General features: G+C 46.5%; 1 protein-coding gene across 1 annotated transcript in view; it reads right to left on the minus strand.

Moving 5' to 3' along the window:
* Positions 1–7,675, minus strand: part of HLF (HLF transcription factor, PAR bZIP family member) — a 50,351-nt gene extending 42,676 nt beyond the window's left edge. Inside the window, exons 1-2 of the mRNA XM_060082040.1 lie at positions 7,561–7,675; positions 5,038–5,373 (exon numbers count right to left, since the gene is read on the minus strand). Of these exons, the coding sequence (XP_059938023.1) occupies positions 5,038–5,373; positions 7,561–7,675 (451 nt within the window). The remainder of the gene's footprint in view (positions 1–5,037; positions 5,374–7,560) is intronic.
* Between the last annotated feature and the right edge of the window lie 6,044 nt (positions 7,676–13,719).

Here is a 13,719-nt window from a genome sequence, read left to right on the forward strand (position 1 = left end):
CACAGCCACGTGCCTGGAGCACACGGTCACGCAGGCAGGCAGCCAGGGTGCCCGGGGCTCGCACGAGACCTGGGGGCTGGGCAGCCAGTGAGCGGCCGTTTCCACACCGGAGGAACAGGAGTTGCTAACCCAGAAGCGCAGCTGCTGCGGTAACATCAGGGAAGTGGCTCGTCTCAACCCAGAACAGAGGAGAAAAGTCAGGCAGGCTCTACGGAATAGGGCCTGGGCATGCTGGGGGAAAACAACAACAACAACAACAACAACAAAACGCACGTCCTATTTTTGCAGAGGGAAGGGCATTGGATGAAACAAATCCCTAAATGGAGAACGGGTTTGGGAATAAGCCATGCCTTTCCCTACTTGCAAGCCACGACATCATTCTAGCTCCAGGCTCTGAGTATGCATGTGCCACACACCCTGCTAAAACCCCACAAAAGGGGGACTATTTACAGTCTCTATTCTACTGATGAGAAAACCAAGGCTTAAAGAAGTCAAGGAATCGACCTCTGTTTACAAATCCAGGATGTGAACCCAGGTCCCTGGGCCCAGAGCTGATACTCTTAAGCACCCAGTCACCCTTGCTGTCCATACCTGTCTGGGAATACCTCTTGCCAGAAGGCTAGGATCCACTGCCCTGGGAATGTCTCACACGACAAAGCCAAGAGAACAGGGCAGGCCTGTCCTCTACAAGGTGTGGTGAAGAAGACAAACCCTTACAAGAAACAGAAAAACGTCTGCCTGCTTCCAGAACAAAGCTGTCTCTCTCCCCTCGTGATCTCCTTGAGCCTGATGAATGAAAGGCACTTTCAAGATATACTTGGGGCACAGTGCACCTCAACTCAATCAGGGTGCTCCCAATCTGCAGATTTATCAACATGCTGGAAGGGAAAATATATGAACTGCATGCCCTGAAGGGGAGGGAGAAACTGAAGCTTCATCTCATGATGCTGGAAGAACGAAAAGAAGCCTGTTGCCTAAGCAGGACTCTCATAATCCCAGAACAGCACAGAATCCCAGCACAGAACTCCCCTCCACCATGGTTCAGATCCCAGAGCCAGCATCTTCCTTCCATGTGAAAAGCTCATTACAAGGCAAGGTCAGCAATTCCAGGACACGGATTCCATCCTGCAAAGGTACCATGGGGTCTCCCCTACCTCCTCACTCTCCTTTGGCCACCCATTCATGCCCTCCTCTTCCCACTCACCACCACATGTAAGGGTTTTCACTTCACTCCATAACCAGCCTTCATCACAACCTAGGCTCTGTGCTCAGAACTGGAAACAGAGGCTTCGTAATTCTCAGCTGAATACGGGTCTAAAGTGGTAGGACACCCCCAAGCTATTCAAAGAAAAACCACCAGAGGAAACAATTTCAAATCTGGCTTTACAAGCATGTGATTTAAAAATAACTCTGCCTTTGTCTGCTATAGATGACTTCCCTAAAGGGACTGCTGTCCTGAAAGCAATTGCTCAATTCTCAGGGCAAACCGATTCTTATTTTTCCAGTACGCAGCACATACCTCCAGGAAAGCACTCCCGGGTACCACCTCTGATAGCATCTGACATGCAAACATCGAAGTGGTCAGGATGATTTCCTGCCATCTCTGCTGGCCTGGGAAAGTCCAGGAAGCTGCATCTCAGGTGACTGAGAAGCCCGTGCAGGTGGCTATAGCATCCAGGAACCACCACTCTTCCTTCATTAAGATGTCACCCCAGAAAGCTTAGCAATAACCCCATTGCCACAGGAGGTTTCAATGGATCCCTGGGTTATTTCTTCAAGGAAAATTGTATTCAGATATTTAATTCATTCTTTGATCAGATAGCTAGACAGAGGAATAAGGATGAGTATATAAAACAGGAAAGGGGTTGGAGGGCAGTCAGGGTAAACAGTAAGAGAATTCACAAGAACGCTCACCTTGTCATTCCAAGACACGCTTGGGGTAAACCTAGAAATGCATGATTTGTCACCTCTCAGCTTCATTTCCCTTCAACCACACAGGCAGCACTAAAGGCACAATGTTACTGAGTGTAACTCAGAAGATGCAGCGTGCTGAGCAGAGAGCGGAAAACAAGTGTTTAATAAAATTGCTTTGCAATTATCTCCTGATTAGTCTGATGTCTCAGTTTTATCAACTAGAAGTGTATAAGTATACTCTTATTAACATTATATTTCTTCTTGGCAACTTAAGGTCTCCTGACCTTCTCAAAAGTTTTGCCATAAAGCATTACAGGAGGTAAAAAGCATCCATGTGTGTGACAGGACCCTGAATTAAGCCCAGATTGTGTCACTCAAATCGAAAGTCGAGATCAGTAGTTCTCAACGGGGGTGATTTTGCCCTCAGGGGACATTTGGCAGTAACTGGAGACATTTTTACTTGTCACAGGTTGTGGGAGGGGGTAGTTTTACTGCCTTCTGGAGGATAGGGGCCAGGGATGCCCTTAAACATCCTACACATGCACAGGACAGTCCTTCCAACAAAGACTTACCTGAAACGTCAACAGTGCCAAAGCTGAGAAATCTTGCTCTAGACTGAAATTCTACAATTCCCAGAATGTTCACAGCTACATCTGTGCTCTTCCCTTCTGAGGACTTATTTTCCTCAAGATTAACTTGGTATTTCTATTCTGGTCACCACTGTGATTACAGAGAATCATCAAGAACTTCCTCCTTTTTCAGGTTTGCTTGTGATATACCATCCAACAATTCCACATTCCCTAGAATTTTACTTTGCATTATCACCTTTATAATGTTCAGCGCTGTAAGAAACACAATGTTATTTTACCTGCATTTGGTATTTTAAGAAGAGTTCTAACTTCTTTTCCTTTTTTGTCAGGACTATCACTGAGTTTAAATGAATTGAAGGGTATTATTTTGAAGTGTGTTTCCATTATGAAAAAAGATGTTTAAATGAAGAGCTTATTTCTAGATGCCAGTGCCCCGTTTGATCCTAGTGCCTTTAACTCCATAACCTAACAAAATGACAGCCACTGAAACTCAGCAGTCCTTTGTTATGGATTGCAAACCTGATTCAGGCATCAGAAGTTTCTGAAAGTCATTAATTAATACTGATTCTGTGAGCCCTGACAAATGACTTTTAAGGAAGCTTCAAACTCCAAAACCCCAATTCTTGATTTTTCAGTAGAAACCTAAGGGTGGGGTCCCAATATCTGCATGCCTCTTGGGAAAAAATACAGAGTTTCTAACATGGCACGTATCCTGTACGTGAGAGAAAACTGAGAAATACTTGTCAACTGAGTATATGTGTTAGGCTTAGAATACCCCAAGCCAAAAACTATCGGTCAAAATCTCCTGACATTTCTCTCCAGAATAAAGGGTTATATACTGTACCTAATTACTTTATGAAGGTATTTCAGAAGACAGAAATTGGAATAAATGATGAAAGTTGACACAGAATAATGATCGTAACTGCTCTCGTTAAAAAATAACTAGTGCTTGTCATTTGACCCTTTATACATACTGTCTCTAATTTTCACAATAGTCCAATCAAATAGAAATTATACCCTCCTACACAAAGGGAAACCGAGGCCCAGAAAGACTGTATCACTTTGTGAGGTCACATGGCTACGAAGTGGTCAGTCTCATCCTGCAGAGAAGATGACTGAGGCGTAACTGCGCCTTCTCACTGGGGCTCTGTGCCCTTCCTCCTGGGTGTTTTCTCACTCTGAATGCTTATTTATTTTGTTGTCTGTTCCTGGGAAAACGGCCTGTGTGTCCTAAGGAACAGGGGCTCTCACATAAAGGAGTGTTTCCCTAAGCTTCCGTGGCCTTCTGAGGTGGTCAGAGGCTAAGACTTAAAGCCATTCCAGCCAGTAGCCTTGAAGTTATAATTCAAAGTGGGTTTTGGAGAATGGACAGCACAGAGAGATTGGATGGGAGAGCTTCAACTCCAACACTGGCATTTCAAGGCAGGGGCGTTCTCTTCCTCCTCTGCACGGTTTCCTTTCATTTTAATCTCGCTCTGTGTGTCACAGAAATTCTACACGAGTTGAGGACACAGACTTCAGGAACGATCTCTAGCACAAGTCTCCCATTGTCCTGCTTTGTGTCCTCCCCGCAGCTAAGGCCCTTGGCTCAGCGACCTTCCTGACAATTTATCTGGCTGCATCTTTGTTCCTGGTTACCTGCGCTCGTGAAATGGCCTTTCTTCCTGTTCATTTTGTACGACAGGGTGCTAAAGGCACGAAGACAGAGCTCCCTCAACTTGTGTTTGTATCTGAGCATTTGGAGGTGGGTTTTGAAGTACTGGTCATTTCAGGTAACGTTTTTGTGTAATGTTTCAACACCGTTTAAAGCCAGCCTTGTGGCCTTGTGGGTTTTGATAAAAGTGGATTACGTGTGGTGAACAGATGAAAATGAAAAAAAATATAAGAACAATTTGGTTTATAGGAATAGGGAAAAGAGAGAGACGGGATCTGATGCTGAAGAAGGCTAAGCTACGCTTAATATGAGAGCTGCTTTTAGATTTAGTTTCTCAATCGACGACAACACAAGATGAAATGGATGGAAAAGCTATCTGCCCCACACCCCTGACTCACATTTTTTTTTCCTTTGGGCCAGAGAACAATGCGTATAGGTAAACCACAGCCTTACAGACAGTCTACCCAAATCATTCAGCAAGGTCCTATTATCTGTGTATTTGGGGAATGAGGAAAAGAGACAGAAGATGAGATGGATGCCTAAATTATCCGAGTCGTTAACTGCAGGTTGGTATTTCTTAAACTGCAGTCCTTGGATCAGCTGCATTAGAATCCCCCAGGGAGCCGGTTAAAAACGCATATTCCTGGGCCTCATCCAGACCTGAAAAATCAGACTTTCTGGGGGTAGATTCCATAGAATCTGCCTTTAGCTGACTCTCCGGTGATATGCTCATTGAAGTGAGACAACCAGTACAATGAAATACAAGACTCCACTTTCAAGTGTTGCTAAAGCACCCCTGACCCTTAAGACGTTTATATCACCCCCCCTCCCTCCTTCCCCCTCCTCCCCACCTGAAGGGAGAACCTTCTGAGAGTTTACCTGGTCTGATGGGGCTCTGCATACAGTTTGGGGATGGGATGCCAGGGTGAATGGGTGCAGAGGTCCGACTGCTGAGGTCCATGACGGAGGGGGCAGCTGAGGAAGCCGGCTGTAGCCCGGGAGTGTGAGGGCTGTGGTCATGCTGAGACGGGCTGGGGGGAATGCCATTTTCCGACAAAAACTCCTCCAGGTCCATGTATTCCAACTGGAAAGTATCTCCGTCATAGGGAAGGGTTTTGTCCCATAAGGTGGGTCCCAAGAATGCTGACTGGGGGACCGTCGGGCTATTACTCTCATCATCCAGCTTCTTTTCCTTGTCTTTATCTTTACTAAATGCTGCAAAAAAGGTGGGGGGGGAATTGGAGTTTAAAAAAGAAAATGAAAAAGTCTTGCTTTTTAAATCACTTCTCCTGGCTTCTGCTACAAAACTACTTCCCACAAATGCCGGGGTTCTTCTCTAGCTGCTGGTTCTTGTGGACCTAGAGTTAAAAGTTCAGGCAGGACATGGATCTCTGCCTGTTTTTCAACATCTTCCTATTTACTTTGGAAAGAAAGCACTAGTCCTCGGGACAGGGCTAGAGACTGATCTGGGATATAAACAAGACAGCACAGGATTCAGTGCATTATTTGAAAAGACAATAATTTAAATCTACAGTGGTAAAATAACACCTGCAATTACATACAACTGCTGTGATTTTTAAGAAAACAGCCAATAACCAGGCATGATTTATCCTCCAGGAAATTGATTACAGTAACAATATGAGGTCATTCATATTTAGAAAGCCAGTGCATTCATAACTCTAATTTTGGTAAAGCAGGGACTCTCCACCCTTCTTTGATACCGTGTACTGAGCACCTACTAACATACCTGGTTCTTTCCATATATTTCCCCCCCCCCAAAAAAAATCTCATAATAAACTTGCAAATAGCGACGATCCCCATTCACAATGAAGTAATGGAGGCTCTGAGACTTGACAGGAGCTTGACCAATGCCTCACACTGCAGAGAGGAAAGCTGAGAACTGCCTAGCCCACATGTGCTTGCTTCTAAAGCCACTGAGGTACGTTGTATTTTACAAAAGGAGCTTTCTGTTTTGTTTTGTTTTGGTTTTAAATACGAAGTGTTTCTTCCTCCTCTTCCCCAAACACTGAAGTATGATCCAACTCAAAAATGATGCATGTATGCAACCTGTCAAAAGCACAAGTATCAGAAAAGGTGGTTCCTCTGTATACCTGTGATGGAGGTGTGCAGCTGCTTTCTACCTGGAAGTATCACTCACCCCATTAGGTCTTTAACCAGCGCTCTGGATTTGGACAAGTCTAGTACTCAGGTGCGGGTGGCATCTGGGATTAAGCAATTTGGCTTCTGAGCTTCTTCCTCACAGAAACACAGTCTCCATCGCCATTCATTCTAATCCTCTACGGTCTCATCTCTCAAGAATCTGACTTTAAAACACCCACAGATGCAAAAGACTGCAGGCAGCACCTTCCTCCCAAGTGCTCCTCCTTAAAGGGGAGTTAAGGGGGAAGCTATGTTCTGCAGACGGCGAACCAAACCCCTCAACTCTTGTAATGCAACAGGTTGCCCTAGGAAGGAAGATGCGCGTAATCCCGGGCTACTTGTAAGCCAAATGATCTTTCAAGACTTTACACTCTGAGCCGCACGGTTCACCGCACGGTTCATATCTGCTACCGTGATATCGAAGGCATGAAACCCAAACGACAAATCCCTGGCGGCACCAGCTGGGTTCGGCGCCTCCTCGCACGACCCCTCCTGGCCCGCTCCAACCAAGGTTGCCTGGGGGAAGGTCTGGGACTTACCAAGAAAAGGCTCAAGCCAGAGGAGGCTCCTGCGCGGTTACACGTGAGCCTGCTCCGCTCTCCCCTCCCACCAGGAAAAGTGCACTGGGAAGGTGGCAGCGCTGGGGGCGTGCGCGGCATCCCGCCCAGAGACCACTCCCCCAGCCAACCCCGGTACCCCCCCACCCCCCTTTCTGAAGCACCCAGCCCGGGAGAACAGGCGTCTCCGCTCTCACCTCGGGAGTTCCAAACACTAACAACTAACAGCAACGATAAGCACGATCCCAATACCCAGGCTCCGCAGTGAGACCCCCGACTCGAGCCCCCACCCGCGTGGAAGTCGGCCCTGTGGTTTCTCTCCCCAGCCCGAGCTGCTCTGCCTGCGTGCAGGCGGTTTCACTCTGCGTGCGGGTGAACCTCAATCTAGGGAACACTGACCTGTCAAGTTCTATCTCCCACCTGCGCCGCCCGAGCGGGACCCGGGAAGGCCCGGTCGGGTCCCCAACGCTATTTTAAACGTTGCTCGGCGAGGGGGTCCCCTCCCCTTTTTGAGTAGGAGGGATGGGGCGCTAGGTGAGCTCCTCGATTTCATCAAAGCAAGGCCGGGGTGCCGGGGGCAGGGACGGAGGGGTATGGATACTCCAGCGGGGGTGCCCGGCCCAGGAGGGGGCCCCGGAAGCGTTGTTCCTTCCCAGAGCGGGGCAGCCAGGAGGGCAGCGCTCACCGTCTTCGTGATGAAGGGGGAGCTTCAGCGGGTTCTCCAGCAAGGACCTGAGCACGCCGTAGGGAGGCGGGATAAAGGTGGGATTCAGTGGGAGCGGTCGGGACATTTTCTCCATCGCGATGCACTCAAAATTTTTTTTTTCTTAAAAAAAAAAAAAAACCCAACCTCCCCCAAAAATGTTGCTGAGCTTTCTACTCCGTCCTTTGCCAAAAGTTCTCGCTTTCAAGGCGGTGCAGACAGGGAAGAAAAAAAATTACTTATGTCTTTATAAATACATCTGCGTAAAAATATAAAAACAAAAAACTTTCGGGTTCCCAGTGCAGTCCCCAGAGAGCGCGCCAAGTGCCCGCGGGCTCCTCCACGACGTGCAGGATGCTCTCACTTGCCTCGAACCCCTCGTCTTGTTAAATGTTCAAAATTGCGAAAAAGAAAGAAAAAATATGCAGACAGCTGCAGAGGGCGGAAGGCACCGCACCGCCCGGCCGCGTCGCGCGAGCTCAGAGGCCGCGGGCCGTCCCACCCCACCCCCCTCCCCGAGCCGGCGGCCGCTGCTCCCCCGCGCTCCGCTGCCCCGCAGAGCCGGGCTCAGCGCATCCGGCCGCCCATGTGCCGCGGCCTGACAAGAGTGACGTCAGAGCCCGCACCGCGCGCCGATAGGCGTGCGGGGGCGGGGCCCCACGCGGACCCGCCCGCCCGCCGCCGCGTGTTTAGCGTCGTCGCGCGCGCCAATTTTCTGGGACCGTGTGGTTCTGGCGGGCTGCAAAGAGACAGGCGTCAGGGCGTCAGGTCCCCTGGGCCACCGACCTGGGCTGAGAATCTAACTTTTTCAGAGTAAGAAGAGGAATGAGAAATTTATCTCAGTAGTTTTTAACCGGGGAATAATCTAGGGAGTTAAAAAAAAAAAAATCCAGATGCCCAGGCCGCACCCTAGATCAATTAAATCAGAACCTCTGGGCTGACATCCAGGCAACATTAGTATTTTTTTGTTTGTTTTCTTTTTACAACTTTATTGGAGTATAATTGCTTTACAATGGTGTGTTAGTTTCTGCTTTATAACAAAGTCAACATTAGTTTTTAAAGCTCCCGGAGTGGTTTTAAGGAGCAGCCAAGTTCGACAATGATTGGTTTAGATCGAATTGAAAATACCCTTCTAAATATTTCTCCTGGCGCCAGCCAAGCTTAGCATCCTCTCTCTTGCCCCGTCCTTGCTAGAAGTTCTAATCAGTTACAAAAAGCAGAGAGGGGGACGACAGAGACTCGCTGTGAACTGTTTCCCCCGCTTTGAAGGGGGAATTCATAGGGATAAGCTTTTGGCCTGAAGTTGAGTGAGGACAGGAGAGAGACGCACAGGGAATGGTATTTCAGGAATATTTGCTTTAGGAGAGAACATATGACTGTGCTTGGGTTACGAGATCTGCACAGTAATTAAAATAATTTTGTAAAGTTTCCCTTAAAGTGGTATAGGCGTTCAGGACCATCGCAGCGGCTGCAGCTTTGCCAGTTTGGTCGCAGGGCGCTGGTGGTCGCTGAGCACTGCGTGCAACCAGGTTTGGGTTGGGCGGGAGCGCTGGCATCCAGGCTTGGAGAGCTCGCGGCAGGCATTGGGGTCTTCCACCCAGCCTTCGTCTCCTCCCTAAGATTAGGGTACCATCATCTGGGGAAGGGACTGAAAGAAGGAATGTGCACAAATTAAAGAAAACATTCTTTCAGTGAGGCAGAAAGGCCTCTGTAAAGACTGCCTCTGAGGTGGGATATGCTGGAGTCTCAGTGGCTCTTCCCTGGAGCCCCCGATAGCATCTGGAAGCCAGGAGACCAGGTGCAGGGTGCCCCTGGCAGTGTGACTTCTGGCAAGTGCCTTTCCCTCTTTGAGCTGCAGTTTCCTCGTAAAAGGCATATGATCAAGTGACCTCTACATTTCTCCTCACTAGAAAATTATGACGAAAGATAAGGTACCGTTCTAAGTGAGACGGGGCTGTAATGTTTCAGATTTCAACCAAATTCCAAAAACATCAGACTTTTAGCTAATGCCACATACATTTATTGAGCACCAACTGCATGCCAGGCACTATGCTGGAACTGGGGAGAAAAAGATGAATAAGACATATCTAAGCCTCAAGGAAGTTTAGTTTCGGGCCTGGCATATATGCGCATTATAAGATTGTCTTAAATGAGCAAAAATGGATAGATGGAAGTGACATCTCCAAACAAGTCACTCAAAAACCTACTGGCTTAAAAGAACAACCATTTTATTTTCTCTCATCATCCTGCAATCTGGCCTAGGCTCAGCTGAGACTCTGAGGTGGCTAGCCTTCTCTTCCTCTCCGTGGAGTGTCAAGGTTTCTCTACTTTCATGTGGCCTCCTTACATGGTCTCTTTGTGTGGTCTCTCCAGCAGTGTAGTCTGACTCCTTACATGGCAGCTCAGGGCTGCCAAGAGCCAGCCATCCAAGATAAGCCCCAATGTGCAGTGCTCATCAGGACTTTTCTTGCTAATGTTCCACTGGTCAAAGCAAGACATGTGGCCAAGCCTCGAGTTAGTGTGTGAAGGGATTATACAAGGGCATGTAAGTTGGGTGGCATACTTCATTGGGAGGCCCCCAAAGTAAGGGTCTTCCACAGTCATTAAGTTATTTTATCTTAAATAAAGGCAAGTAAGATCAGAGAATTTATCCAACATCATTGGACAGAGCCAGCATTTGGACCAAGATCTTCTGACCGTAAGTCCAGCGTGTCATTGGATGAATATGTGTCCACTCAGTCATTCATTCGGTACTGTAAAGCTCTGAGTGCTGTGCAAAGATAAATCAGACCAGAGGGATCAGGTCGGATGGGAGCTTAGAGACTGGCTGGCAATATGCCATATGTAACCAATGTGAAAAGTGATGTTCTATGAAAAACACAGGAAGAGTACAGAAGAGGTCTGGAGGATAAAGAGAAGGGAAGGGAACCAGCAAGCTTCCTCAAAACAGGACATTAAGACTGCATGGTATTTGTACGTGCAGAAATCAGGGATGGGATGGGAAAAAGGGAATTCCAGAAGGGAATGACATGGGTAAAGATATGGAGAAAGGAAATTGACAATTTGTGAATGTGTTTTCATTTCTCTTGGATAAACAAATAGGAGTGGAAATGGTTTCATTGGGTAGATACATGTTTTACTTTCTGAGAAACGGTCAAACACCTTCCTGAAGTAGGTGACTTATTCTACATTTCCAGCAGCAGTTGAGGATTCTGGTTGCTCTGGATTTTCACCAACATTTGGTGGTGTCAGTTTTAAAGTATTTTAGCTATTGAAGTGGGTGGATGTCTCATTGCGCTTTTAATTTGAATTTTCATGATAACAAGCGATGTTAAGCACTTTTTCATGTGTTTTTTAGTCATTTGTACATCTTTCCGTGCAAAGTGTCTGTTCAAGTTCCTTGCCCATTTTAAAATCAGGGTTTATTTTTTGTTGTTGTTGTTTGTTTTTTTTTTGCGGTACGCGGGCCTCTCACTGTTGTGGCCTCTCCCATTGCAGAGCACAGGCTCTGAACGCGCAGGCTCAGCGGCCATGGCTCACGGGCCCAGCCGCTCCGCGGCATGTGGGATCTCCCCGGACCGGGGCACGAACCCGTGTCCCCTGCATCGGCAGGCGGACTCCCAACCACTGCGCCACCAGGGAAGCCCCGGGTTGTTTTTTTTTATTATTGAATTTTTGGAGTTCTTTATGTACTTTGGGTACAGGTCCTTTGACAAATATATGTGTTGTGTTTCCTTCCAATCTGTTGCTTGCCTATTAATTTTCTTAACATTGCCTTTCCATGAGCAAAAACTCATGGACTCATGGAACTTTAATTTGATGAAATTTACTAAAATTTTTTCATGGGTATTACTTTCTGTGAACTAAGAATCCTGAGTTTGGGAGATATTTTCCTCTAAAGCTTTTATAGTTTAAGTTTTTCCTTTTAAGTCAATGACCCACCTCAAATTAATTTTTGTGGATAGCACTGAGGTAGGGGTTGAGGTTCTATTTTTTTCTCATGGGAATATCTGATTGTTCTAGCAGCAACTGTTGGAAAGACTTTTATTTCCCCCTTGAATGGCTTTGGTGCATTTATTGAAAATTATTTGACTGCATATTTGTGGGTGACCGAAACCTTTGACCCCAAGGGAAAGTGGGTGCTTTATTTCCAAGGGCAGAATAATGCTATTGCTAAGTTTCCTGGGCTCTGCTTCATATCAAGCAACAGAACAAAGTTCATCCAAGTTCATAGCTTAAATGAATGGCTCACTTTCGATGGCTCGTTTGGTTTGTTACAAGACCTTCTACAAAGTTGTCCACATTAAGGTAAATAAGAGTCTAGAGGCAGAGGCAATGGCCAATTTGCTTTTTATGTATATGTGCAAATAATCAAGTCTACTGAATGTTTTTGGTTACAAGTATGAATATTTTTAGCACTCCTGTCCTAACCTGCATATGCTGGCGGGGGAAAAAAAGTCAAAACTAAACCTCTGTTGCATAAATCCAAACAAATAAATACTATAAGGAGAACACTTGACAAGTCAGTGGAAAACTCTTCAGTTGCCTCTTCAAGCAAGGAAGGAGAACAGAGGCTCCCGGGGTATGGAACTGTCCTAAAAATAGAAATGACCAGAGAAGAAAGGTTTCTCAGAATCCACTTCTTAAAAGATGCCAGCACAGCCCTGCTCTGCCCCGAAGCTCTGGAAATCAGCCTTCTGCCCAGCCAGTGGTTTCTACCTGTCTTATTTCAGGAGTTTGAATAGTGCGGTTGGGTAAGGAAGTCTTTCTCGCAGCCCAGTGGGAGCAGATGTGATGCAGCCACCTTGGCACTGACCCTGCAGGTCTGCAGAAAGGTCTGTGCAGGGTAAATAGTGTCTGTGTTTCAGATTCCCAATGGGTGTGAAACCTTGTTGAGCACACAATGCCTGCCACTGTACCCTACCAGGGGCTGGGAGCCGGGGGTGGAGAGAGATAAGCACTGGGGTTATAAAAGTCTTTATATGCCAGTGAGCCAAACTTCTAGATGAAAATGTTCATCTTGTTGCCAGAAAGGGCACTTTATCCAGGGAATTAAATCAGAAGTAAAAGGCAGCACATGGGAGTTGAGGTGGATACACCTAACCAAGCTTTCTTTCTCTCCTTCCTGAAACCTCTATCCCAGCTAAAACACCGAAAATGGAAAATTATATTGAATTAGCTTAACTACTGAAGACCCTCAAATCCGTTTTCTTGGTGCAGGAACATGCAAACCAAAACCAATCAAACACGTGTTTGGAAGGCTAAGCTTTCCTCCAAAGGATGACTCGTGCAAAGGACCATGGCTGGGCTTCCCATCCCAGCTCTGGGTCGTGGGGTGCTTAGTAAATGTGAGTGAGGAAGACTGGGACAAACAGGTAGGTAGTAAGCCAAGTATGTGTGTGTTTACTGAAAGCCAGAGGCTTTATGGATGTGTGATAGGAAGGAAGGCGAAGAAAAACTGTGTTGAAGAGAAGGAAAGAAAAAGATATATGTGAAAAAGGGAGAGAAAAAAAAACAATACAGTGTGTTACAGTAGAATAAACAGAGTTTGGGGTGAGACATACTTCGGTATCTACTACTGCTCCTACTAAAATAATAATTACAAAACATGAAGGAGGAAAAAGTCACATTTATTGTGTGCTTAACTGTGTTCTAGTGCAGCATTAAACAATTTCAATACACTATCTCATTTTTCACTTGCAACAGCAGCATAGGGTATGGAGCATTGTTATCCCTATTTTACAGATGAGGACAGTGAGACTCAGAAAAGTCAGTGACTTGCCATGGTCCTATGGCTAGCTGAGACATGGAGAAGCTGTAGTTGAAAACGGTTCTGCTTGACTGCAAATCTTGTGCTCTTAACCTCCATACAGTAAATGAATGGCAATCATCCATCCAGTAAACTTGCTGGGCTTCCAACTGGTTCAAATTCTGTCTCTGTCGTGTGACCTTGAATAACCTCTCAGATCTCCACTTTCCTTGTGTAAAATATAAACTAAAGCTCACAGAGTCGCTTGGAGGACTAAATGAGATAGTGCCCATGGAGGTGTTTGGTAAATTGTGAAGGACTAAACAAATGTGGGAACTTGCTTAGTGGGGCTTTTTTGCATTTTCTGTTTTTCTGCTCCTTTGCAGGGACGC

The sequence above is a fragment of the Mesoplodon densirostris genome, chromosome 18 (assembly GCF_025265405.1).
Source record: "Mesoplodon densirostris isolate mMesDen1 chromosome 18, mMesDen1 primary haplotype, whole genome shotgun sequence".
Classification (NCBI taxonomy): Eukaryota; Metazoa; Chordata; class Mammalia; order Artiodactyla; family Ziphiidae; genus Mesoplodon; species Mesoplodon densirostris.